Source organism: Pseudoliparis swirei, chromosome 1 (genome assembly GCF_029220125.1).
Source record: "Pseudoliparis swirei isolate HS2019 ecotype Mariana Trench chromosome 1, NWPU_hadal_v1, whole genome shotgun sequence".
NCBI classification, from domain to species: Eukaryota; Metazoa; Chordata; class Actinopteri; order Perciformes; family Liparidae; genus Pseudoliparis; species Pseudoliparis swirei.
The window spans coordinates 13,887,277-13,912,653 of NC_079388.1; the positions used below are offsets into that span (position 1 = coordinate 13,887,277).

The 25,377-nt window shown below is 44.1% G+C and overlaps 1 protein-coding gene across 1 annotated transcript in view; it reads right to left on the reverse strand.

The window, feature by feature from the left end:
* Nucleotides 1–6,001: 6,001 nt before the first annotated feature.
* The window catches only part of csmd2 (CUB and Sushi multiple domains 2), a 208,905-nt gene continuing 189,529 nt past the window's right edge, over nucleotides 6,002–25,377 (reverse strand). Inside the window, exons 59-72 of the mRNA XM_056417277.1 lie at nucleotides 25,149–25,325; nucleotides 23,338–23,517; nucleotides 22,934–23,107; nucleotides 22,557–22,730; nucleotides 20,760–20,833; nucleotides 19,882–19,993; nucleotides 19,413–19,592; nucleotides 17,960–18,025; nucleotides 17,452–17,613; nucleotides 10,773–10,885; nucleotides 10,073–10,160; nucleotides 7,571–7,703; nucleotides 6,712–6,889; nucleotides 6,002–6,154 (exon numbers count right to left, since the gene is read on the reverse strand). Coding sequence (XP_056273252.1) covers nucleotides 6,730–6,889; nucleotides 7,571–7,703; nucleotides 10,073–10,160; nucleotides 10,773–10,885; nucleotides 17,452–17,613; nucleotides 17,960–18,025; nucleotides 19,413–19,592; nucleotides 19,882–19,993; nucleotides 20,760–20,833; nucleotides 22,557–22,730; nucleotides 22,934–23,107; nucleotides 23,338–23,517; nucleotides 25,149–25,325 — 1,793 coding nt within the window. The 3' untranslated portion in view covers nucleotides 6,002–6,154; nucleotides 6,712–6,729. The remainder of the gene's footprint in view (nucleotides 6,155–6,711; nucleotides 6,890–7,570; nucleotides 7,704–10,072; nucleotides 10,161–10,772; nucleotides 10,886–17,451; nucleotides 17,614–17,959; nucleotides 18,026–19,412; nucleotides 19,593–19,881; nucleotides 19,994–20,759; nucleotides 20,834–22,556; nucleotides 22,731–22,933; nucleotides 23,108–23,337; nucleotides 23,518–25,148; nucleotides 25,326–25,377) is intronic.

Genomic DNA, 25,377 nt, shown 5'->3' on the forward strand with positions numbered 1-25,377 from the left:
CCTTGGCCAATATGAGGACCTGCAGCGAACACTATATAGTCTGGGCCACTTGAACTTGTTCTTTTTTTCCTCTTTACATATTTGAAATGTTGCAGTTAATCTGTGGTTGAAGTGCAGAGTTTCAGCTTTAATGCAATGGATATAAAACAGCTATGACATCACAACCATTTTCACACAGCTCCCCACATCGCCAGAGGCTCACAAGTAATTGGACAATTGTCTTACAAATGGTTTGATTCCCAGGTGTGGCATGTTCCTTCATTATTTGAAGACAAATCAAGCAGATGAAAAAGTCTGGAGAGATGATTTAAAATGTTGAATTTGCATTTGGTAGCTTTGGTCCAGGGAACTCCAAAAGAGATGTCAGTGCAAGAGGAGGAGGCAATTAAAAGGCTGGCAAACTGCACAAATCTACCTGGCAGATATAGCAGAAACAATGATTTACCAAATCAACAGTTTGGTACATGGGCAGAAGACGTCAGGAAATCATTGACTGCAAAGGATTTTCCTCCAAGTATTAAACATTATCATCATATTCAATATTATGTTACTTTGTCCAATTACTTCTGAACCTCTGAAAATGTGGGGGACTGTGTAAAAATGGCTGAAATTCCTAAACGGTGGATGTCATATTTTTGTTATATCCATGAAATAAAGCTAAAAGTTTACACTTCAACCACATATTGACGGTTTCATGTGAAATGAATTACAGTTGTGGCAAGAGGTCAAATTAGAAAAATGTTGCCACAATCCAAATACGTATGGCCCTGACTGTACAGTATATGCTGTTGCTTATCAATATCACTCTCAGTGGATATCTCTGCATTATCAGCTAAATTAATCTGGGCTTCAGGCAATACACAGATGCAGTCAATAAATACACGAATGGAAAAGTAGGTTTTATATTTTATTCCAAAACCTTCAAAATAAGTTTCAAGTTCAAGAAAGTAGAATAAGCTTAGACACAATGCAAAGCATCATATACAGACGGATAAAATACATTTTATATATTGCAGACAAGCAATGGTGGGTCTTACATATGTACAGTATGTATGTAAACTTTTATGTACAATCTTTTTTACATATACAAAAAGCCTTGTTTCTATTTTTCTTTGTATATATTTATATATAGAGAGATTTCTCATATACTCCCCACTAGCATTTGTACTACAATAATGAAAAAGAAAAACATTTACATATATGTCAATCCATTTTTTCTTTTTTATATTACAAATGTATTTTCATAAAAATATATCTCTGTACAAAAAAACTTTTTTTTATTCGCCAACATATTCTCTTTTCCGAGAGCCACTTTCCTTCTAGAGTTGCACAAAGTCCGCTCCCGTCTGCGTGTGTCCGTCCAGTCGTCACCCTTTTGGTGTCCAGCAAGACGTCCACATTGAATGTTTTTCCTTTATGGTTTTGCTGTGGCGTTCAAGGGCCATGTTGATTTGGTGAGTTTCAGTCTCAATTCGAGGTTAGTTGAGAGATCTATTGGGCTGGCATGAAGTTATGTTCAGGAAAAAAAAAACATGGGACCGTGAAATAACTTTTGTAGCCATAACAAAAATACAGGAATGTAAAGTCTCTGGTAATAAAAAGCAGCTCTCTGTAAATATGTTGCTATAGTAGACTAAATATAAATAAAATGGACATTCTGATATTCATCCCAAAGATGACATCACTGCACACAGAGGAGCAGTTGTGGGATTACAGATATTGAACAAAGTATAAATGAATCCCGATACACTCAGAGAAATGAAAATACATTCAGCAGTTTTTTTTCAGTAATAACTCCAGTGACCTGATTCTAAATCATGAAACTACTGGTCTGCTCTCCGTTTATAGAATCAAATTAATCTAACACTTCCAAAAAACATCTCCTTCCCCTCTCCCCCATGCTCGAGTCCCCCAGACACACTGCGACGGGCTGAGGAGCGGAGGCAGAGTGCATGGAATGGGCCTGAAACACACAGCGTCGCCGTGTATATGCTTTGACAATGGGAGATGGCAGATTACAAATAAAAGTTGATGTTCACAGCGTGACTGATGGATAGCTTGGTTCTGCAATGCATGTCCACTGAGAAGTGAGAGCACTCCTAGCTGCAGAAATAAATGGGAAGCTTTTGGTCTATTTTCTGAACGTGAGACGGGAACTCGAAGACCATAATGCTGCGCTGTGTTTCATTATCGAGGCGATGGGGAGCAGGAGAGAACTCGGAGCCGTTTCTGGCTGATAACGAAAATGAACCTCGTATGATCAGAGTTTCCGTCTTACAATATGCAAAGAGAACCAGGAAGAAGCTGAAATATCTCTTCAAACTCCTAGAGCGCTGCTCCACCCAGAGCTCACTGATCTTCATTTTCATATGACTGGACTACTCTTTCTTTAAGAACCTTCTCGACTCACCCAGATGGCTCAAAAATAGATTATTTATAAAGATGTAGCACCCATTAAGAGAAAAGTCCCATCCTGAATTTTGAAAATGTTTTGTTCCTCATTAAAACGTTTTCTAACAAGAGGAACTAAATAAAGCAACATCAAGAACTAATTGAAACAATTGATCTACATTTAGTACTTTTGCCTAATTCTAATTTGGTGAACTTTTAATTCATTATCAGCCATACTTTGGTTGAAAAGGTGAATCAAGAACACAAACACCCTCTAACATGAGCTCATCAAATCCAAGACCGTAATCCTGGAATACAGATGTACAGTACTGATATGCACATTGATCTTTTTGGAAAAGCAAAAAAAAAAGGAATTGTATGATTTCTTTCTGAAATGATCCTCAAAAGGTCAGTTCAACAACACAGATGCAAAGCTTATGTGTGTGTGAGTTCTACAGGTTGAGAGGATAAAACGACAGAAAAACTTTTAAAAAAGAGCTCAAATTAGATATATCTGACATACAAGACATTATAATCCCTCCAATCCGAGTAAAGACATTATGATGTTTGGAACTCAAGCAGGTTCATCATATCAAGAGGGTGTTCCAAGGCACTATAATGAATGTAAAGTGCTTATTGAAGCGGAGGGGAAACGCATTGAAGTTTGGCCCTTTAAAACTGTTCATGAATTTCTTGAGACTGAGCCCTTTTTTGATTAAAAAAACCACTCATAGTTGTGCGAGTTAATTCTTCTGTAGTTAATCCAAATCTACAGTCTAAATCGAGTCAAATATAATCAGTTCCTTCTACTCAGTAGGGGCATCATGTTTTAATGCTCCAGCTAATGACAAGTGTTTGTTTAAAATTCAACGCAGCTCAATGAAGTGTTGGTTAGGAGTGTGCTGAACGTTGCCGGGGAAGGAATGAATGGTGTGTGTATGGGGGGGGGGGGGGGGCCTTCAAAGTGGCGTTAATGAAAACTAAATGGAATGAAGTGACTCTACTGAAATATTAACGACAATTTCAGAACAAAAACAAATGAAATGAACAACGCAACAGCCACACACAACTGCGAGGGCTGAGTCGCAAAGCCTTTAAGATAATGACAACCACTGCTCCTCTTCTCCAGGGTCATCCAATCGTTTCCTTTCCCATCAATTCTCGACCAGAGCAGGCAAGGGGCAATATTCTATCTTTACTGCAGAGATAAGCGAGAGGTTTAAGAGTCAAAAAAAATGTCAAAGCAATTACTGACCCACACCAAAACTAACGGGAGGAACAATACAGTGATTGGGTTTCAAAGGCCTGGATTTATAAGGGAAATGATGTACTCTCTTCAGGTGACTTTAAAGACTTCATTTGAAAACCTGTTGGTACAGCATGGAGGTTGATTCTACAGACACTTTGTTGCATTTATTTATAAAATGAATACGCCAACGTATAAAACTAAAACAACGCAAGGCAACCATTTCCCAGTTCACAACACTTAAAAGCAAAGACGACATGGTAGAAAAGTATGGATGTTTTCGACACTGTGTAATTGATGCTCTGTCCTATCAGGGATAATGGGTAAGGGGAATTCAGGGTCCAATATGGGTTTGACAATGACGCATGGCGAAATGAAAGCAAATTGCATGTAATAGCTCAATGTTCTGCCGTGAAATATCGAGCACTGTTCACCTCACTCTGCATCCACAGGATACACGGGTACGGGATAGTAAGTGAGTGGTAAGTAGCTGGTAACGGGGCATTTAAATCCTGGAGGCCTCCGTCCTTCGACTCCATCGCTCACACACATATTCCACACACACACACACACACACACACACACACACACTCACATTATACGGGTCACAAAAGCATTAACGTTTTGAATGTTTCTCATTGGGCATGTCATTCACCTGCCAAAGGTAGAGTCCCGCTGTTAAAGCTTTTGACGGTTCCCTCCTGCGTTTCACTTTCAAAACAATATTTCGGAATATCACACCCCAGTCGCCACAGATTTGAGGAGCGTTCGCATGGAAACTTATTTTGTTGCCACATTTATCATTTCAGATTTAAAGCATGGGAGTAATCAGTATGCCAGCAACTCCCCAGCTGTCACGGCTCAGAGGAAGCCGTCTGCAACATTTCCATTATGAGCCAAGACAAAAAGGAGCAAGGCAACTGTTTCTCCTGAAGGACTGAGCTGTCAGAAGTTAACTTGGAGGAAAAGACAGGCGTGTAATCCAGGAGGAACACATCTCTGACTCACCCATTCTTCAGACTCAAGCGCCTTCAGTTGGACATTTTGAGGGAGTTCAAACACTTTGACCTCAGTTTTATTAAGGTCAAGTTTAGGGAGCTCATACTGCATCTTGATCTCAGAAAAACATACAGTGCGTACCACCTTCGAGCTCCAGAAACACGTGATCCGGGATTAAACAGAAAGTAAAACGTGGGGACGTTGCAAAGAAAACGTGCCACGTGTTTCTCTCCAACTTGCCATAGTTTTTTTTCTGACTGACAAAAATATGTAATGTGTTCCCGAGACGTTTATACATCCATGAAAATATACTGTATCGCAGTTGCCGTGCCGACTTTGACCCAGCCAATGTCTTTTTCTCCTCGAGTGGCAGGAAAGTGGTTACAGATGTTATTGATTGGAGGTGGCTTTGTCTTTCCACGGCTTCTTGTCAGTCTCTCCCAGACATAATCATGTAATGTAATACTCCATGAATAATACAAACAGAGAAGCAGATACACGTTGGAAGTCGAGACTCACACTGCCTTCAGCTTGATGAATTTATGCATTGTCAGCGTTTTGTTCTGGTTAGCGTCGATGGCTCTCGGGTGGCGTGATAATCCTGAATAAAATAATTTGAGAAAGTCCTGTGTTTGGTGAAATCTTTGGGGCCAAAACAGATAAGACGATCTTTTGTATAGATTGCAGATGCCACCACAAATGTGTGAAGAAACACATACACACACACACACCCTCTCTCATGGACATATTCACATACATTCTCTCTACAACCTCACTAAGTGCATTTTTTTCCGCAGCAGCCTTCGCTACCTTTGAACCTGTCCTCTGGATACAGCTGCCTCCGCAAGCAGATGTAATTCCTGCTCCAAAAAAATCATGACAGACCGCCAGTGACTTGTGGCCTCTGATCGAAACTTTTAACAGCCACAGAAACAGACTGTTTGGGGAATAACAGGGTTACCAATTACTCATCACAGAAAGCAAGCAGTGTAGAAAAAGAGAACCAAAAAAAGCAAATGGAAAACAGAGAGTAGATTAAATCGAAACCGTCGAGACCGTCTCTCTTCGACTCATCCAGGCCAACGTGTGGCTGTCCACCGTACTTGCACAGAGATCTTTGTTCGCTACAGGTCAATTTATAGACTTAAAGTTGACCATAAAATTCCCTTTGGGTTTCGGCGGAGGGCGGTGAGAAGAGTCGTCACAGCTCTGCTTGCAGCATTACTCCTGCAGGCTGCAGTTTTAGGTTGAAGCTCTTCCTCAAAATGTGGAAAATGATGTGCAGAAACCATGTGAAGTGACAAAAAGCATTTTGTCGTTGGCCTTTGTTACGGTCCTTGTTGTCTCCACATTGTTTCTCTTTTTTCTCGTCCCGTGCAGGTCACAGCCTTTGCCATTGGAGATGGTTCTTGAATGTAATACAGCAAATAAAATAATCTTCGTCTTGCCCTCTGCTCGAGGAACTATGGATGTCCTCTGTTGGCAGGCGAGCTAAGATGTGGTGCACGTGTCCCCTAACTGAATCAAGGATGAATGAATGGATGAAAGGGTTGGGTGGGAAGAGGACAAGACAAGAAATAAAAGGAGAAAGAGAAGAAAAGAGACAAATAAAAAAGTATATATATGTACAGAGAAAAGTAAAAAAAAGAAAGATAGTTAGAGGGAATTAGGCAAATAAATTTTTTTTTTAACCAATAACCGAATAAATGGAGACAAAGATGATGAAAATTACAAAGAAGAGAGAAGATAAAAAGATTAATATCATATTTTCATCAGAGTTTAAAAAACAAACATGTGTTAGCTTTTCCAAAAAAGCATACATAAACCAAATGCAATTAGTTAATAGGGGGATACAGATCAAATGCAGCAGATAATAAAGATACACTTTTTTTATTCTCAGAATATTCTAGAGGGACGTGAACGTTTGCAACAGACTTCTGTGAATCTGTGTCTTGTTGCGTGTGATTGACTCAAGCCAGCCACAAAGTGATAACTTCCTGTATTTTTAAAGGCGTGGTGCTCTAATTCCTTCCCGCTTCCTAAACCCACATGACGTGGCGGTGTTAGACTCTTACCTCTGGAGGAAGCAGTTGTTATACAGCTGTGCACACTGTGCTGACTGTGAACTCTGTCTCATTGGCCAGGATGTCGGTGGGTTGGATGTTGCGGTCATACATTGGGTTCTCGAACGTAGCTCGTCCATTAGTGTTCTCATGCCCCACGTAACCATTGAAAGGGACTTGGGGTTTTCTCCTGAAATGAAACAAATCAATATCTTAAACAATGAGATCAGTTCCCATAAGGGGTGGAGACAGCAAGTATAAAGCAGAGATATCTGTAAAAATATGGATTAGGGCGGCAATCATCAAATATTTTCTTATTAATTGAGCCATTGATTTATTTTCAATTAATTAATAAGTTATTAGTTTAGTTGGTGACTTCTTTATATTTCTAGTTTTGCCTGACCAACAGGACAAAACTCAAAAACACTCAATCTGAAATGATATAAGAAGCCAAAATAAATCTGCATATAATCACATTCTTGGCTATTATGACTAATAATTAATTCCCTATTAATATTGTGATAATCACATTTTTTATTAATCTACTCATTGATTAATCAACACTAATACGGCTATACTGATTTGCATTGTAGAATTCCATGTGCATACTGAGCTACCTACTGAGACCTACCTACTGTACATAAGTAGGTCATTCGCTCACTCACTGCAAATATGCATTAGTGTATTAAAATCATCCACATCAAGTTAATATATTTTGAAAGGTGAATGTAAACCAATCCGACAACAGCTAACTTTAAAGCAGAGGTAAATTAAACCTCAATTTCTTCCTTAGAAATACCAGGACCAAAGTGGTGATATGTTGTTTTCAGATGAGTAGTATTATGAAATAGATCTCTGGTATTGGGCGTACCTGTGTTTGTAGAGGTACAGAGCGAAGCCTGCAATGATCATGGCTATAAAAGGCACTAGGATGGCTGCCGCCACTGAACTGCTGTTGGATGCAAAGTTGTATCCTGGGTTGACTGTGCTGGGATCCAAGCTCTCTGGAAGAAAAAGAGATAAGACATTAGGCCCTTGCATCACTTCAGTAAAATACCACTTAAAGCAGTAGCGGCTATAATTATATCGCATGACTAGAAGATTAAAAGAAACCCAAACAAAACCATCTTCTGCGAAAAACTTGTGACCACAATACACTCAATTAAAATGAATTGTAAAGGCTGAGGAGGTCCACCAGGAAGGCTCGACTGACACATACGAGTCTGAGAAGATAAGTGACTTTAATTTAAAGGTCTATTACTCCACTTTATTTTCATTTCCCCCCCTAGGAAAGTCAAATTTCATTATAGTCACAATGAGTCTTAATTATCGCAATCAAACGCCAAAAGCCATTAAGTGATTTTAGATTGATTCTCCAATGTATGGAGGTGAGCGTGTCTGCAGCAGCAACATTGGAGGCGTCACAGACACCCGTTTGCCACCGAATGCCAAAAAAACTCCAATAAAAGACGAGTGACAAACAAGAAGGAATTTAATTAGTGGAATCTGTGGTGTTGCAAATCAACCCCTGCTGTATGAGCGCGACACACACACACACACGCACGGCAAACAAACTGCACTTGCAGTGACACCATCACTGAGTTAAAACAAAACAGGAAAACTTCGCCAGATTGAGGAGGATTGTTTCCAAGTCGTCCAACGCAGCACCCCCCATCCACTTTTTCATACACACACATACACATGAATGCTGGCACCAACCCTCTGTATTAATAAAGGATCTGTTTGCTCAACCAGTGTGTGTGTGTGTGTGTGTGTGTGGGGGGGGGGGGGTTCTGCACCTGCTGTTCAAGCACCTCTCTTATTACAGCAGATTTTGACATCCACTTTCACAATGTACACACAACTTTCGCGGTGCATACACACACTTAATCTGTGTTAGCACCAATTCCAAGTTGGTCCATTCCATATCAGATCTATTTTTGCACCTGCACTGCAGCTCTCGAGTCTGCATTGCAGCCAATATGGAAGCCACTCCAATCTGGGCTTTTTAGAAGCTGCCAAAGTCTTGTAAACTCTTTCAACCTCAAAAGCATTCGCAAAAAGAAAAGAGCAAAAGAACCAGTAAGTCACGTATGGAATAGGGAACACATATGTGAATAATCTGAATAAAAGATTTAAGCTCATATTTACATGTCGTTTCATTGTATCTCACACAGACATAGCCGTGTTTGCCATGTATTCCATGTATAGGATCCGTACCTGAATGCAGAGGGCCACAGGGATTTAGTGAGAGGCTAACTAAGGCTGTCAAGGCCACAAGAAAAATGACAGGATTTAATTAACCAACACTGATGGAGGGTTTCGCACTGGGAGAACACGGGAACATATTCAAGCTAATGCATATCAGATCACTCGGCAATCTTGTGTGTCCACTCAGGAGTGAGATTAAGTAAAACTTTTGGGATTTCATAAAAAAAAAAAATTTTAAACTTCAACTTGATGATAAAGTTATGTTTTAAGGTCCAAATCTTTTTTCAACCTCTCGCCACATGCCTTGGTGCTGATAAACTGCTCATGAATCACTTCATATGTTTTCTCCATTCAAACAACCAATGCTGTTTTTAACTGCATTGCAACTGTGGGTGGAAGCAGTAAACCAATGTTGACTTTCAAGTAGAATAAGAAGCAAATTCCCTTTTTTCCCCCAATACCAAGTGTCAAAATAACAGCATCTTATTAAAATGCATCAATTATAATGCACATCGTCAAACAGTAGAGAGGTAGAACTATATATATTCTGTATATATTATATATCATATGTTTCTCTTTCCCATGTGCCTTCAGGCAGAAGAATAGGGAGTGTTTGCTGTTGAAGGTGATTCTCACAATAAATAGTATAAATAATAAATACAAAATCCCACACACAACTGCTTGTCAACTGTAGCGAGGATTGGGTGTGATTTCTAGGTCACAAACATGAAGCAGAATCTTTGAGAGCTGCGGTATTTTTGAAAAAATGTATTCAATATATATGAAATCATAGCTAAAGTCATCAATGACACCACAGAATGACACACAGTAAATAATGGATATTGACTGTATCAAAACGCCAAGATCTGGGGTGACTTGATGTGGCGAAGACTCTCCGAGCATCAACACACGACCCACACACTCTTGAAGAGCATATGTGTAGGGTGTGCCGGGTTTGCTTCTTTATGATGGATTTCACAAGTACATAAATTATGATTCCATAACAGCAAATGTCAGCTCAGCTTAAAGACACTCGAGATATTTTAGGAGAACGCTTTCTGTGATAGAAATCCAGACGGGAGGAAAACACAGACGTACAGTCTTTCCCCAGGAGACAGCTTGGTCACGGTGGTTTCCATAACCAAGTGGACAGCTCACTCACCCAGTCTTTGGAGACCAAATTGGCCAAAGCCTTTTCCTCTCACAAATCCCTGGTACACAAAGGAGTTGGATGAAGAGATGTAGGACACCTAGGGAGAGAGAGGAATAGAAGTCAGACACTTTATGTCTCACATCCAGACTTCACAAAGGAGCGTCTCATCAAAGTGTCAGCAGCTGGTGAGCGCAGAAAATGAAATATCATGTCAAAGGAGCTGAGAGGCACTCTCCCAGCTGACATTTAATATGATGTTTCCTGCTCAAGAGCACAAACATAAACACACTCAGCCATGTTACACACAAGAGGAATACTCTGCTTGCTTGTGCGCAAACAACCAACTGATGTGAGGCTCATGAAACACACACACACACACAGAGGCAAACTCATATAGACTGTGACCTGCTTTAAAAATATATATATATTTGGAGTGGGTGTGCATTAGAGGTGCCTGCGGTTGGGGGATAATACTGGAGAGAGAAGGGGAGGGTGGGGGGCTGTCGAGTCCTGATTACCAGCCAATGATTTAACTGACATTTTAATTAAAGAGAAAAGTCTTGGTGGGCCCTCCATCTCCCCAGAGTGACAAGGTTAGTGTGCATGTGTGCTCGTGCATATTTCACATAAGAGGTGTGAGTGTGATGGAACATCTTGGCAGTCACAAAGACAGGCGCTGTACTGAACCTGACCCTGGACTTTCACTTACATGTCCGTCCAGGGCCCAGTTGTCTATTTTGAACTTGTTGACAAAGATCTCCACAGGGCCTCCCATCTTGTGGACTTGGAGCAGCAGCTGAGCTTCCTCCTTCTTGTATGTACCTAGAAGAAAAACATGTTCACAGTTAGCTTGGATCAACTGACTAACTGAACGAGAGTACGTGATATGTCTACACACATACAGGAATTAAAAATCTGAATCGTATTTATCCTCCAATCATAAGATCCCTTCACCCATCGGGTTACGTTAACTCCAATCTGGGTCTTGCAGCCCCACTTTGATAGAAAGTCTAACTGCAGTCCCAAATGCAACTTTAACTTTAGTAGCAATACGAGCATCCAAGTTACAGCACACACAAGTGAACATCTACATCAGGTTAATTTATTAGTGTAGTTGTAGTGAGAAACACTGCATTCCCCCTTGTGGCTCCTTCAAGTGTTCTAAGTTCATGAGCACTTTGCCAGTGAGACGATCACAGAAAACAAATAAAGATTTGCAACAATACTTTCAATGAAGAATAGGCTACATCTTACATTTTCCAGAAGATAAAGGTATGATGCCAATTCAGCAAAAATGTATAGTACATGTTATTTCATGCAACACATCTAATTACTTAAAAGCAACATGTGACCGTGTGCAGCTAACTGGCTAGATCTATGGCACGGATGAATAACATATCAGGCTTCGGCTACACTGGCAATACTGTAGGATCGATTCCTTTTTTTTTTTTTTTTTTCATTCACATTATACAACTATAGAGTATCATGATGAATAATTTATTAAAGCGTAACATTTGCAGAATTTATAGTTTTAGGGGCAATAATAATGCCAGTGTTAGGATCTCGGTCTCACCCTGCAGTTTCCCTCCTCCGAACTCCGCCCACTGTCACGCCTCCCTCCAGAAGAGCCAGCTGGGGCTCATCTCACCTGATCATCTCCAGCTGGCTTAAATACCCCGGCCCTGCTCTTGCTTACTGTCAGGTCGTTGGTTTACCAACCTGAAGCCAGTCCATACGTCCACTCGCCCTGTGAGTTCATCTTCTCGTTACTCTGTAAACCGGTACTTTGTTTTGTTTTTTCGCTCAGTGTAGAGACACGGTCGTCACCTGAGTGAGGAGCCCACTTTGACTATTTTTTCCTTTTTGTTGAGTGTTCGGTCGAGCTTCCCTCCCGACCTCGGAGCAAGAGACTTTGGTCTGAGACCCCTGCCTTTTTGTTATTTCTGTTTTGCCTTGTTTTTGGAATAAAGAGCGCTGATTCTATTCAAGCTGGTGTCCGTCTGCGTTTGGGTTCAATCTCCATACCAACACATAACAGAACGACCTGACCAACAATGGACCCAGCAGCGGCAGCAGCTTCCTCTGCAGAACATCTGCAGAGGGCGGTTTTCAACCAAGGTAACCTCCTGGGAGATCACCATAATCAGCTGCAGGACTTAAGGGAGTCTCAGCAAGCGATCGGGACACAAGTGACAGACATTGGGGACAGAATGCAGGAGCTAGCGCAGCGTCCCTCGCCTCCCCAGCAACCTGTTCGTGAGGATACAGCTCGCAACCGTGAGTGTTTTGTTCCCTCGCCAGACCCCTATAACGGAGCATCGGGGGGCTGTCGTGGGTTCCTGCTCCAGTGCAGATTTGTTTTTAATCAACAGCCCCATACTTATGCTTCGGACTACGCTAAGGTGGCTTATACGGTGGGATTGCTGCGCGGAAGAGCTCTAGTCTGGGCCGAGGCATGGCTCGACCGTCGTTGTTCAGAGCAGATCATCTACGAGTGGTTTATTGGAGAGTTTAAGAAGGTTTTTGACCACCCGGTTCACGCTCAAGATGCAGTTCAACGTTTGCTCCAGGTCCGCCAGGGAACTACCAGCGCCGCTGATTTCGATGTGGACTTCCGGATTCTGGCCGCCGAGTCCGGTTGGGATGAGGTGCCACTACGAGGGATTTTTCGGAACAGTCTTTCAGACCGCCTGAAGGACGAACTCGCGGTACGCGATGAACCCGAGTCTCTGGATGAACTCATTTCGCTTTCTGTACGTCTGGACACCCGAATTCGAGAGCGCCATCGGGAGAGGTCCTACAGGTATCACAATCCTGTGCGCCCGACGGTCTCCGCTCCCAGTTTCCGGTTCCCAGACTCACCTCACCGCAACAGCACCGGTTACTCCCGCTCACCACAGCCGGTGGCGCCACCTATGGATCTGGAGGAGCCGATGCAGCTAGGGCGGACTCGCCTCTCCCAGGAGGAGAGAGATCGACGCATCCGCGCAGGAGTCTGTCTTTATTGTGGTGAACTGGGACACCGCGTTCCAGAGTGCCCGGTCCGCCCAAAAGAGAGGGCTCGCCAATAAGACTGGGGATATTGGCGAGCGACTCTAAGCGAGTTCCCCACCCCAAGTCTCAGTCCCTGTTCCCAGCTACTCTGCACCTACCGTCCGGCCCTATGCACCTGTCTGTGCTCATCGATTCGGGGGCGGAACAGAACCTTTTGGACTCCACTCTTGTTGAGAGAGAAGGGATTCCAGTGGAGACCCTGGACCGTGCCCTGCTGGTAAACGCGTTAGATGGCAGCCCGCTGGCCAGGATTACACACCAGACCCGGCCCTTATCGCTCCTCGTGTCAGGTAATCACCGCCAGGACATCCGATTCTACGTGTTCCCTACGCCGCAAGCGCCTCTGATTTTGGGACACCCGTGGCTCAGAGACCACAACCCCCAAATCAACTGGGTTGAGAGCAAGATTACTGGTTGGAGTCCCACCTGTCTCTCCCGCTGTCTCAGATCAGCAGTTCCCCGTCGGACCCCTCAGCTCAACCCACCGGACACCGAGCCTACTCTCTCCTCCGTCCCCTGTGAGTATCTGGACCTAAAGGAGGTTTTTAACAAGAAGCGGGCCCTTTCACTACCTTCCCATCGTCCCTACGACTGTGCAATTGACCTGCTCCCCGGCGCACCACTCCCTACTAGCCGTCTGTATAACCTTTCTAGACCTGAACGCGAGTCGATGGAGACATACATTACCGACTCTCTCGCTGCAGGGATTATACGGCCCTCTTCCTCCCCTCTGGGGGCGGGCTTTTTCTTCGTCACCAAGAAGGATCGGAGCCTTCGTCCCTGCATCGACTTCAGAGGTTTGAACCAAATAACCATTAAGAACAAGTACCCATTACCACTTATCACCTCTGTCTTTGAATCCCTAGCCAGCGCCAAGATCTTCACTAAACTGGACCTCCGCAACGCCTATCACCTTGTGCGGATACGCGAGGGGGACGAATGGAAGACCGCATTCAACACACCCTTGGGCCACTTTGAGTATCTGGTAATGCCTTTTGGGTTAACCAATGCCCCCGCCGTGTTCCAAGCCTTGGTTAATGATGTCCTCCGTGACTTCCTAAACCGTTTTGTGTTCGTATACCTGGATGACATCCTCATTTTCTCCTCAGACCCACAAGAGCACAGCTGCCATGTCCGTCAGGTTTTACAACGCCTGCTGGAGAACCAACTCTTTGTAAAGGCCGAGAAGTGCGAGTTTCACGTGTCCTCTGTGCAGTTCCTGGGCTTTATCATCGAGGAGGGCCAGCTCAGAAAGGACCCCGAGAAGGTAAAAGCAGTAACGGAGTGGCCGGTACCCTCGTCGCGACGACAGCTCCAGCAGTTCCTGGGGTTCGCCAACTTCTACCGGCGCGTCATTCGGGACTACAGCCGCGTGGCCAACCCCCTGACTCAACTCACCTCCCCTAAAGTGGAGTATACCTGGACTCCTGAGGCCGACAGGGCTTTCCAAACCCTTAAGGAGCGGTTTGCCTCAGCCCCTATCCTGGTCCACCCCGACGAGACCCGTCAGTTTGTCGTCGAGGTGGATGCCTCTGACACCGGAGTCGGAGCCATCCTATCCCAGCGGTCCGGGTCAGACTCTAAGCTCCACCCCTGTGCGTTCTTCTCGCGTAAGCTCTCCTCTGCGCAGAAGAACTACGATGTTGGCAACCGGGAGTTGCTGGCTATTAAACTGGCTTTGGAGGAGTGGAGGCATTGGTTGGAGGGCGCGGTACACCCCTTCATCATTTGGACTGACCATAGGAACTTGGAATATATCCACTCAGCCAGACGCCTCAACTCTCGCCAGGCTCGCTGGGCCTTATTCTTCGCCAGATTCAATTTTTTAATCACTTACCGCCCAGGCCACAAGAACACTAAGCCAGACGCCTCTCCGTCAGTTTACCCGTGCCAATGGAACCCCCACTCCGGATACGATCCTGCCAGCTTCATCCGTGCTCGGAGCCGTCACCTGGGAGATCGAGACGGCAGTTCGTGAAGCCCAGCTCACCCAACCTGGTCCCGGAGGGGGACCTCCAGACCGCCTGTTTGTTCCCCCGCCTGTCCGTTCCCGGGTTCTGCGATGGGCTCACGACTCCCGACTCTCCGGCCACCCCGGTATACGGCGTACAATAAATTGGCTGCGCCGTGCCTTCTGGTGGCCTTCCCTCGAAAGGGACACCCGAGCGTATGTCCAGGCCTGTACCACGTGCGCTCGCAGCAAGACCTCACACCGGCCTCCCTCAGGCTTGCTAAGACCACTCCCCGTTCCCCAACGGCCGTGGTCCCACATTGCAGTGGATTTTGTCACTGGCCTTCCCCCCTCTAATAGTCACACTGTGATTTTAACCGTGGTGGACCGGTTTTCCAAGGCTGCACACTTCATCCCACTGCCCAAGCTCCCGTCTGCCAGAGAGACCACGGATCTCCTCACCCTGCACGTCTTCCGGCTCCATGGCATCCCTGCGGACATCGTCTCAGACCGTGGTCCGCAGTTCTCCTCCCAGGTCTGGAAGGCGTTCTTCCGGACCCTCGACACCACGGTCAGCCTCTCCTCCGGGTTCCACCCACAAACTAATAGCCAAACGGAGAGGCTGAACCAGGAACTAGAGGCCATGCTCAGGTGCGTGACTGCTGCCAACCCCTCCTCCTGGAGCCAGCACCTATCATGGGTGGAATATGCCCACAATGCCCACACCTCTACGGCCACCGGACTGTCCCCATTTGAGGCCTCATTAGGCTACCAACCACCTCTTTTTCCCAGCCAGGAGCGCGAGGTGGCGGTCCCCTCCGTCCAGCACAATGCCCGTCGGTGTAGGCGGGTATGGAGAGAGACCCGGGCTGCCCTGCTTCGCACGGCAGACCGGAACAAGAGGATGGCGGATCGACGCCGTGCTCCCGCCCCCGTCTACCGCATCGGACAAGAAGTGTGGCTCTCCACAAGAGACATCCCTCTTCATACCGAGTCCAAGAAGCTCGCCCCCCGGTACATCGGCCCCTTTCCCATCACATCCATAATCAACCCTGTCGCAGTCAAGCTTCAGTTACCCCGCTGCATGAGAATCCACCCGGTGTTTCATGTCTCCCTCCTCAAGCCCGTTGTTTCCAGCCCTCTGAACCCTCCGTCCGAACCCCCTCCACCCCCCCGACTCATTGGAGGAGGCCCGGCCTATACGGTGAGCCGCCTCCTGGAGGTTCGTCGACGTGGCAGAGGGTTTCAATACCTTGTCGATTGGGAGGGTTATGGTCCCGAGGAGCGCTGCTGGGTGCCTCGGTCTCGGATCCTGGATCCGGCATTGATCCGTGATTATCATCACCAGAACCCCGGCAGACCGGGCGGTTCGCCAAGAGGCTCCCATTGAGGGGGGGGGGGGTACTGTTAGGATCTCGGTCTCACCCTGCAGTTTCCCTCCTCCGAACTCCGCCCACTGTCACGCCTCCCTCAAGAAGAGCCAGCTGGGGCTCATCTCACCTGATCATCTCCAGCTGGCTTAAATGCCCTGCTCTTGCTCACTGTCAGGTCGTTGGTTTACCAACCTGAAGCCAGTCCATACGTCCACTCGCCCTGTGAGTTCATCTTCTCGTCGTTACTCTGTAAACCGGTACTTTGTTTTGTTTTTTCGCTCAGTGTAGAGACACGGTCGTCACTTGAGTGAGGAGCCCACTTTGACTATTTTTTTCCTTTTTGTTGGGTGTTCGGTCGAGCTGCCCTCCCGACCTCGGAGCAAGAGACTTTGGTCTGAGACCCCTGCCTTTTTGTTATTTCTGTTTTGCCTTGTTTTTGGAATAAAGAGCGCTGATTCTATTCAAGCTGGTGTCCGTCTGCGTTTGGGTTCAATCTCCATACCAACACATAACAGCCAGGTTAAGAAATGCTAGCAAACATGCTGGATTATTTGTCTGAGACCGATGTTGAACTTGAACATCAAATAAAAAAAGTGTAACTTGTGCGAATACGACACTGATCTGTGCATCTGCATCAGCAACATTACTTTCACTGGAGAGTGGGGCAATTTCTAGCTGTGGAACATTATTTTCACTACGATGTGATGAAGATTAATAGCGCCCAGGTACAGAGGAGTAAAGGGTCCAAGCCATTACGGATGCTAATTTGAGTCGTAATGATCACAACTGCACGGCGATTATGCGTCAGGGGAAAATAAATGTAATGTCTGCTGTTCTGTAACAGCAGCAAAAACATCTATTCCATGCAGGGTCAACACTGATTTTTCTCTCTCCTCCCTGGATCTTAACTGACATTGTTGCGTTCAAACCCAAACGCAGTGAAGTCCTACGCGTATGTGTGAGGGTGCTTTGAAGGTGTTGACAGTGACTTCTGCTTTTGGTGTACCAACCAGCCAGTTTGAGCTCCACTCCGCTGTGGTCGATGAGTGTCCCGTTAACACGGTTGCTGAAGGGCTCAAACAGAGTGATGCTGAGCATAGCCGGCTGCTTCTTCCCCAGGTACTCATAGGATCCCCTCCAGAGAGAGTTCTTATAAAATACGCCACCAGGAACTGAAAGAGGAAAAGGGTGGATTTAGAGGAGACAAGGAAAAGTACATTTTCCACAACAAAGTTCAATGTGCCTCTGTTACTTTGCTGGAAAGTATTACCTTCGAACAGAGTAGAGGAAACAATCAGCGGAGTTAGATAACAGGTTGTTAGCAGAAGTGAAAAGTGAACCCTCTTACATACAAGAGCATTAAAGTAAAGCAAATGGAAGAGTCCCCATCAACAAGACAGAAGTATATTCTAAAACATGTTCAGATTCCCACTGAGAACCACAGCCACACCAAATGCATACAATAATTTAAACGAATAGAATTAAAAAGCATCTTAAAATATAACAAAGATGTCTAACCTGGTAATTTCGAGGGTGGCTCCTGCACTGTCCCCACTGGGCTCTTACCACTTGGGCGATTATCAGCTGAAAAACACACAAAAACAGAACTTACTCAAGCATTTCCCAGTTTCCCCCCGTGAACCAGTAAGGTGTGTGGCTCAGGAAGCGACCATGGAAGACAATCTTCTCTTTAAACAGCCCTAAAATAATCGCAGTCGGACGATGTCACCATCAGCACTTCCTTTCTACTTCCACGACGAAAACACCAGGTGATGGACAGGACTCGACTCTTGCCTCAAAGAGCAGCCCGGTTGGCCTTGTGGGGCTTTTGCCAAGTCAGAGATGCAGTTTCACAGCTTCCAGGGTCGTACTGTAATAATGCCTTACTGCTCATACGGGGCCGGAGGACAACCCCAGTAAACATACACCCACACAGGGCAAACAGAGCGAAGAAGGCTTACATGCAACTGCAAACAAAGACAGGTATACTGACGGTAGTTTATGAGCACAAACATCACCTTGGATAAATGTATATAGACACAAACAAACACACACACACACACTGCAGCCTTGCGCTTTATTAGGTGCCAGTCTTGGGAGCTTCCCTTCCATCACTGCGCCCAGAGGCGCTGTTAATATCCTGAATGTGCTAAGGCTAGTTCTCTTTCTTTCCCTCAGTCTTAATGACACGGCCTTAAAAAAAAGGTCCCCCCTTTATATTTCAGCAACGGCTCGGCATGGAATCCATCACTCGCAGGTTCCTCTCTTTTCTCTATTAGCATCCGTCCAACCTTGATAATTGTGTGTCGATGAATCTTTTTTCTTCCTATATGTATTTAGGCCAATGCTAGAGGGTGTTTTAATGGCAGTCTATTTGTCTGCTAGACCTTGTTAACACTGCCTCACCATTTCTAAGAGGTGCTTCTTCTAACCTAATCAATGGGATGCATTGGCCTAATCAGCTTCTGCACTCTTGTTAATGTTTCAAAGCTTGTGTCTGTTTCTGTGTGCGTGTAAGTGGGCCGTCCTACCCTGGCATGTGTCTGAGAATAAGCAAGTGATAACAGAGCTATTCGTCAACGTTAGCTCAATGCCCGATTCCTCAACCTGAGCCCTGAGTCAGCACAGCCCCCAGTGGTTTCAAAAGAGACTGCTAATGGAAACCGCACATTATAAATATGAGGTGAAGTGTTTTAAGTGTTTAATACATCTGTGTGGGAAAGTGGGTGGCCAAATGCACACATCTATAGTCTCATGAGGTTTGGTGAATATGCTTGTTTGTGCCCATGAGAACGGTCACATGATACATTATACGTAAGCATTCACTCCCAAGTAGTATTGTAGAGATTTAACAGCAGCAAACAACTTGAAGAGCAAAAAGAGTGCATGTGTATGCATCTCTTTGCATATTTATTATTAAGTATTATTAAGTATTTCTTCCCTTATGGACTTAATATAATCATATTTATACCTGCACAGAGAGGTGTTTTCCCTGTCCAGCTCCCATCGGACCTGCAGGTCCGATGCTCTGATCCTCCGGCCAAGTAGAAGCCAGGCTGACATGTATAGATCAGAGTGTAGCCAAGGGATGGCAGTTCAATCGCTCGAACATCAGCCTGGGCTGGCAGCTCCGGCTGGCTGCAGTGGTGTGCTAGATAAAGAGAGGGAGAGAAGGATTAGAGTGACCAAAGAAGAGAGTGAAGAAAAGGTTAAAGTTGGGTTGAGGAGATGAACAGGAAGAGGGATCAGGGGAGCAACAGACAAGAACGCAAAAAATATATATAGTACATGAGAAGTAAAGCAAGAATAATGAGAGTTTTGGGGCCAAGGAAGAACAGAGGGCATCACATTCTCAAAAGTGCAAACTTGTGCTCAATGTTAAGATTTCCACTTAACAATACACATGATTTTATGTTAAAATGAGCAGACTGTGTACTTACCAATGCACTCAGGTTGAAAACCACTCCAAGTCAGGTTGGGCAGACAAGTACGAGTAATGGAGCCCTGAAGTAAGTAGCCCTTTCGACAGTTGAAGAACACCGTTCTGCTGATCTGTAAGAGGACACACCAGAGCATGTGAACATGTGGACAAGAAGATGAGCTTGCATATTATACATAACAGCAAGCAGATCTAGCACAAAGAAGAGGTTTTAATTGTCAAAATCCATTGTTAGATTGTTAGTCCTAATGATTAGTATTTGTTGTTTTAAACTAACATTCATATGTTAACTTATTTTTTACTTTATTGAAACTGTATGTAATTATTGTTCAAGCATTAACCCTTGTGTTGCCTTAGGGTCATTTTGACCCGAATCAATATTACACCCTCCCCCCGCCTTAGGATTAATTTGACCCCATTCAATGTTTAATGTCGGTGTTCTTTCGGTAGTCAACAAACAAACATAAAGTGCCTCACACTTAAACTTGGAAAACAATATTAATTCTAATAATTTTCTGGAGGTTTTAATTGCTGGCGTCAAATTGAACCCAAAGGGTAAAATATGTTAGTAAATATAAAGGTAACAGGAGGGTGAAACATTGAATCGGGTCAAAATGACCCAAAGGCGGGGGGAGGGTGTAATATTGATTCGGGTCAAAATGACCCCAAGGCAACACAAGGGTTAAGTGGTGGAACAACACACCGGATGGCATCCTCCTTACATATTTTGTAGAGCTGAAACAATGAATCAGTTAGTGTTTAAAGAAGTACAGTAAATACATCAAAAGAAAGTCCAAAAAACAACTACTAGGCTTTGATGAAAAGCTTTTTTTGTTGCTCAATATGAATAAGATGTCATATGTGAGCATGTATTCACACCTGGTAGCCTTGACTGTTGTTCTGGCTTCCAAACAGAGGGCTGCCAGGGTCTCCACAGGTAGTGTGAGTGGGATCTGAAAAACACACACACAGCAATTATGTGATAACTGCTGTAACGTTAAAGCAGGTCTGTTCTATTATACGCCACCCACAACAAATGGACATATCACCTTTGAGACTTTGGAGGGGAAATTACATATTCACATATTTAGTGTGAAATACTGACTGTGGGAGAGAAGGCTATACATTACTGTATCCTCACACTTACAGCCCCGAGTGAACATGCACAAAGACTCACATACACAAAATCTGCAAAAAATTTGGAGTTATCAGAACCCACTTTCTATAGTTTCTCTTAGCAGCTTATAACAGAATGAATTGATTGAACCAGAAAAAGCCTAATTGTGATTAAAATCTCTTTTTCCAGAGTGGCAGGCCTTTTCAGTAAAACACGTCCTGTTAATCAGTTGAACGTTTTTTGAAGAATGTGTTTCTTTAGATCTTTTTTCTCAAAGAAACAAATGTATCTTTTGATCAACTCATGAGTTTATGGAGCTTTTTGCATTCTGTTGCTCTTACAAGGTAATAGACCTGATCACTCTTTTTCAAAGGAGAACAGAAACATTGCTCATTTGAGTTTATTGCAAAAATGTTAAAGAAATAATGGAACATGTCATTCACAAGAGGTTTCCATCATTTTAAAGGAGTCAATGGCAAAGCTAGCAAATGAACAAAAAGCCACAAGAGGCCAGTCTTTCTAGTGGATTCAAAGCTACTAAGAGGTGTTTAAGATATGATGCCAGTGGTAGCGAGGTACTCTAGATGTACAACACATCTAATTAATTACATCTCACTGAATCTTTCCTTTACTTTCCCCACATGAAAGCCGTCATGGTTTTTCAACAGTGGCTAAACAAAGATAAATGATGCATAGGTGGTGGAGTTAATGATGATGGCTATAATGAGTAGATGTTTAAAGCAAGTGTTATTGGGTTATTGACTTGGTATGTGTGCTTACGTTACAGCACTTCTAATACCACAATGGACCTAAGGACTGATACATTACATTTGACTGTAAACACAATGTGTTCCTGACCACGGTGTGATTTCATTGTGCTTCTGACTAAAGACTCCAAAAGTATACATTCTAACTCAAATGGTATTTGCTCTTCCTTGTTTCAGGAAGTTTACTGTTCAAGAGATTTTTATGACAGTACTGGACAATATTTCTGATGAGACAGGGGTCAAGTTTAATAAAATCTTTTACAACTGCTGCTTACATGCAGGTCACAAATGGTGTCAGTTTCACAACTGCTTGTGTTCATGTGTGGGTCATGAATGCAGTGTTTGCTTGTAAGGAATTGATCTTGTAAATCGCAGGTTTCATGCTGCAAACTTGGTGAAACGGGGGCCCCCGGTGTAGTCCTGACTGCACTGCCAGACCTAAAGTGTCTCCACATTATGTTTACATCCATGGTCATTCTGAAATGTTAAGGGTTGGTTTAATTAAATACACTAATAAGAATGGAAGAGCATCATCAATCTAACTTCTTCACTGGGTCAAATGCTTTGTGCATGCATTATTTTTTGATTGCAAAAGGCAATCAGGATTACAAGGAGGAAACATATGGGGAATAATGCAAGTCAGCCAAGGAAAGGCCCATCTCAAACTGAAACTAATGCATTATAAAAAAATAAAGAGATGTACAAAAACTATTGCCACGTTTCAACATCATTGCTTTGATTATTACATCAATATGTTAGACTGTGCCCCAAACGGACAAACAATTATCTTACCTATGCAAGAGGGTTGTGTGCCACTCCACGTGCCATCATATTGACAATATCTCCTATTAGAGCCCACCAGGATAAGTGGAGCGTAGCAGGAGAAGGAGACAGAGGAGAGATAAGTGAATCCTCGGTCCTCCCTCCTTCCCTTAGCCGGCATCCCGGGGTCTCCACAGAACACAGCTGCAAAGATGAAGATGGAGGAAGAACAAAGAGGAAACAGGGCAATGTAAGGTGACCCACTAACCATGTTGGGTTTTAATTCAATATCTTCCAAGGGGGGTGACATGTATACACAAAGGACATACATACTTGGGTTATGGAAATGTCAGAAAGACGTAAATGCCATGTAATGTAATTTGCAATTTCCGCGTTGGGCCACTTACGAAAGCACTGGGGTTTCTCTCCACTCCAGTTGCCGTTGCCCTGGCATGTTAACGCAGTGGGCAGGGACAGCTGGTAACCTTGGTTGCAGGAGTAACTGATGCTCGAGCCCCAGGAGAATTCTGTACCGACAACCTGTCCGTTCGGGATGATAGGCGGTGCACCACATACGATCGCTGCAAGGAGACAAAGATGCATTGCAGGAAGTTATGGATTCTGCATATTATATTTAATAATGTGATGCGTTCCAGTCAAACTATTAATGTGAGGATTTCTCCAGTTGCACAATATATGCAAGATTCATTAGCTCTTTCCATAATCACTCCTTCCATTCATGTAGCTCATGCCATCGTCGAGATGCATCTCATCACAGTGTTGAAGTTCGGATTATTCTCCACAACTTTACCTTTACAGTGAGGTTTGGTGCCATTCCAGGTACGGTCCTTTGTGCAGATAAGAGTCGAGGCCCGGTCCGCATCCATGTTGAAACCAGGAGAGCAGTGGAACCTGGCTGTGCGGTTGTAAATGAAATCATTGCCCTGCCTCAACCCATTGGCTGGCACTCCAGGGTCACCACAGTTGATTACTGCAGAAACAAATTCAGGATGAAGAAATAAGACCAAATGGAAATGGGTGAAACAAAATCGACAATGAAGACGGACCAAGTGGAACACAAGGACTGAGATGCCGAGAGGGTTCGTTTGGGTTCAAGAAAGAGGAGTTGAGGAGTAGTTCGGCATTTCTCAATATTTCGGTATCATGTCTGAGCCATGTTATTTGATAATTTTGTACTCGGTAAAGCAGCAGATCAATACCACGTATCAAATTTAATAATCTAAAAGCAACATAGTTGTTTGTCTTCAAATTTATTGAGCACTTAATTAATTTATACAAAGCCACGTTTGGATATATCTATTCTGTAGATATGCTTCAAAACCTTACTTACTATGCAATTAGTCTTCAATCCTCATAACTCAAGAGTCTGACATTATATTATCTGAACAAACTGTCCTTGAACTTTGATTATCTCCATTTTAGAGCTTTTAGGGTGCAGAGAGACTAAGGAACGTGATCGGTATCCCCATTCAGTAGCTCCCTAAAGCTCCAAAACAAACCACATTTTTCTTTGATTATACTTTAACATCCTATGGGGGAAAACTGTAAATGTCTCAGAAAGGAAATCCAGGGCACGAAAGGACAACTTGCACTAAGTTGCCATGGGACAATAAGGAATTATGAACTACATATGAACAACATTGCAGTGCAATTCCTAGTAGGGGGAGGAAAGCGAGCCTTTTGGAGGTATAGTGTCTCCCCTTGACTGAGCAAGCACTTTCATTTCCCACCGGGCTGGTAAGAGTGCGTCGCCTGCCGCCAGATTGTCATCTATGACTGTGAAGTAACAATACCTAAAGGGCTGCGATACAGTGAGATGATTTCTCCTCTTGCATCCAAATTTACTTAGATTATCAGCAGGGTAGATGATACTAAAGGTGACATTCTTCTTCTTAACGAATGTAAACTAAAGATGCATTTAGTGTATTACAGTTAAAATGGAGGGGAGAATAAATCCCTTTTTCATACAGTATACTCAAAATGAGGAGAAAACATTCAACCAGAAGGGGTCCTTTTCACATTTCCTTACCTCCCTAAAGTTGTTCTATCAAACTGTGTCAACATGTACCCTTTCACTCCTATGGATTACAGAGTTCTGAAATCCATCATGGGGCTGCTTAGGGTTTATCCACTCCATTCAGGAGAAACTGGTTCCCTTAGTGACCTCTATTTGCCGGGGTCTCTTGGCTCTGTATAGCAGCTGTGTATCTTTTGTGAGACATGATGATAAAGGGCTGTCAGTCAGGCCTGTGCCATTTGAAAGGGACCAATCCTCAGAACCATTTTCCATAAAATTGAGCCACGAGTCATTCGTTACAACATTTTTTAAACCGTTTTTAGAGATTGCACATCGTCACACCCTGAAGAGATCGTCACACAGAACACCATTCACGCACACGTTTACATGGTCACCTAGGGGCAATTTACAGTCATCTAAGCTGCATGTCACATCCAGCCCAGGATTGAACCTGGACCCCTCTTGCTGTAAGGCGACAGTGCTAGCCACTATTCCACAGCACATCCTCAACTAAGGCATGCCGTTAATTAAAGTATGGACAAAAAGATAAGCACGGCTCTTCCTCTGTAAGGGCTGTTAATTACCAGAGCACTCGGGCATGTTGCCCGTCCAGGATCCGTTAACAGTGCAGTGTCGGCTAAGCAGGCCGGTTGAGTAGTATCCCTCTCTGCAAGTGTAAGTAATAGATCTGGAAAACGTGAGGCCATCGTGGATCAGGATCTGGGCATTACGTGGAGTTCCTGGGTTCCCACAGGAGATCACTGAGAACAGAAGAGGAAAAGAAAGGGCTTAGAGTTGGATTGAGTATTATTT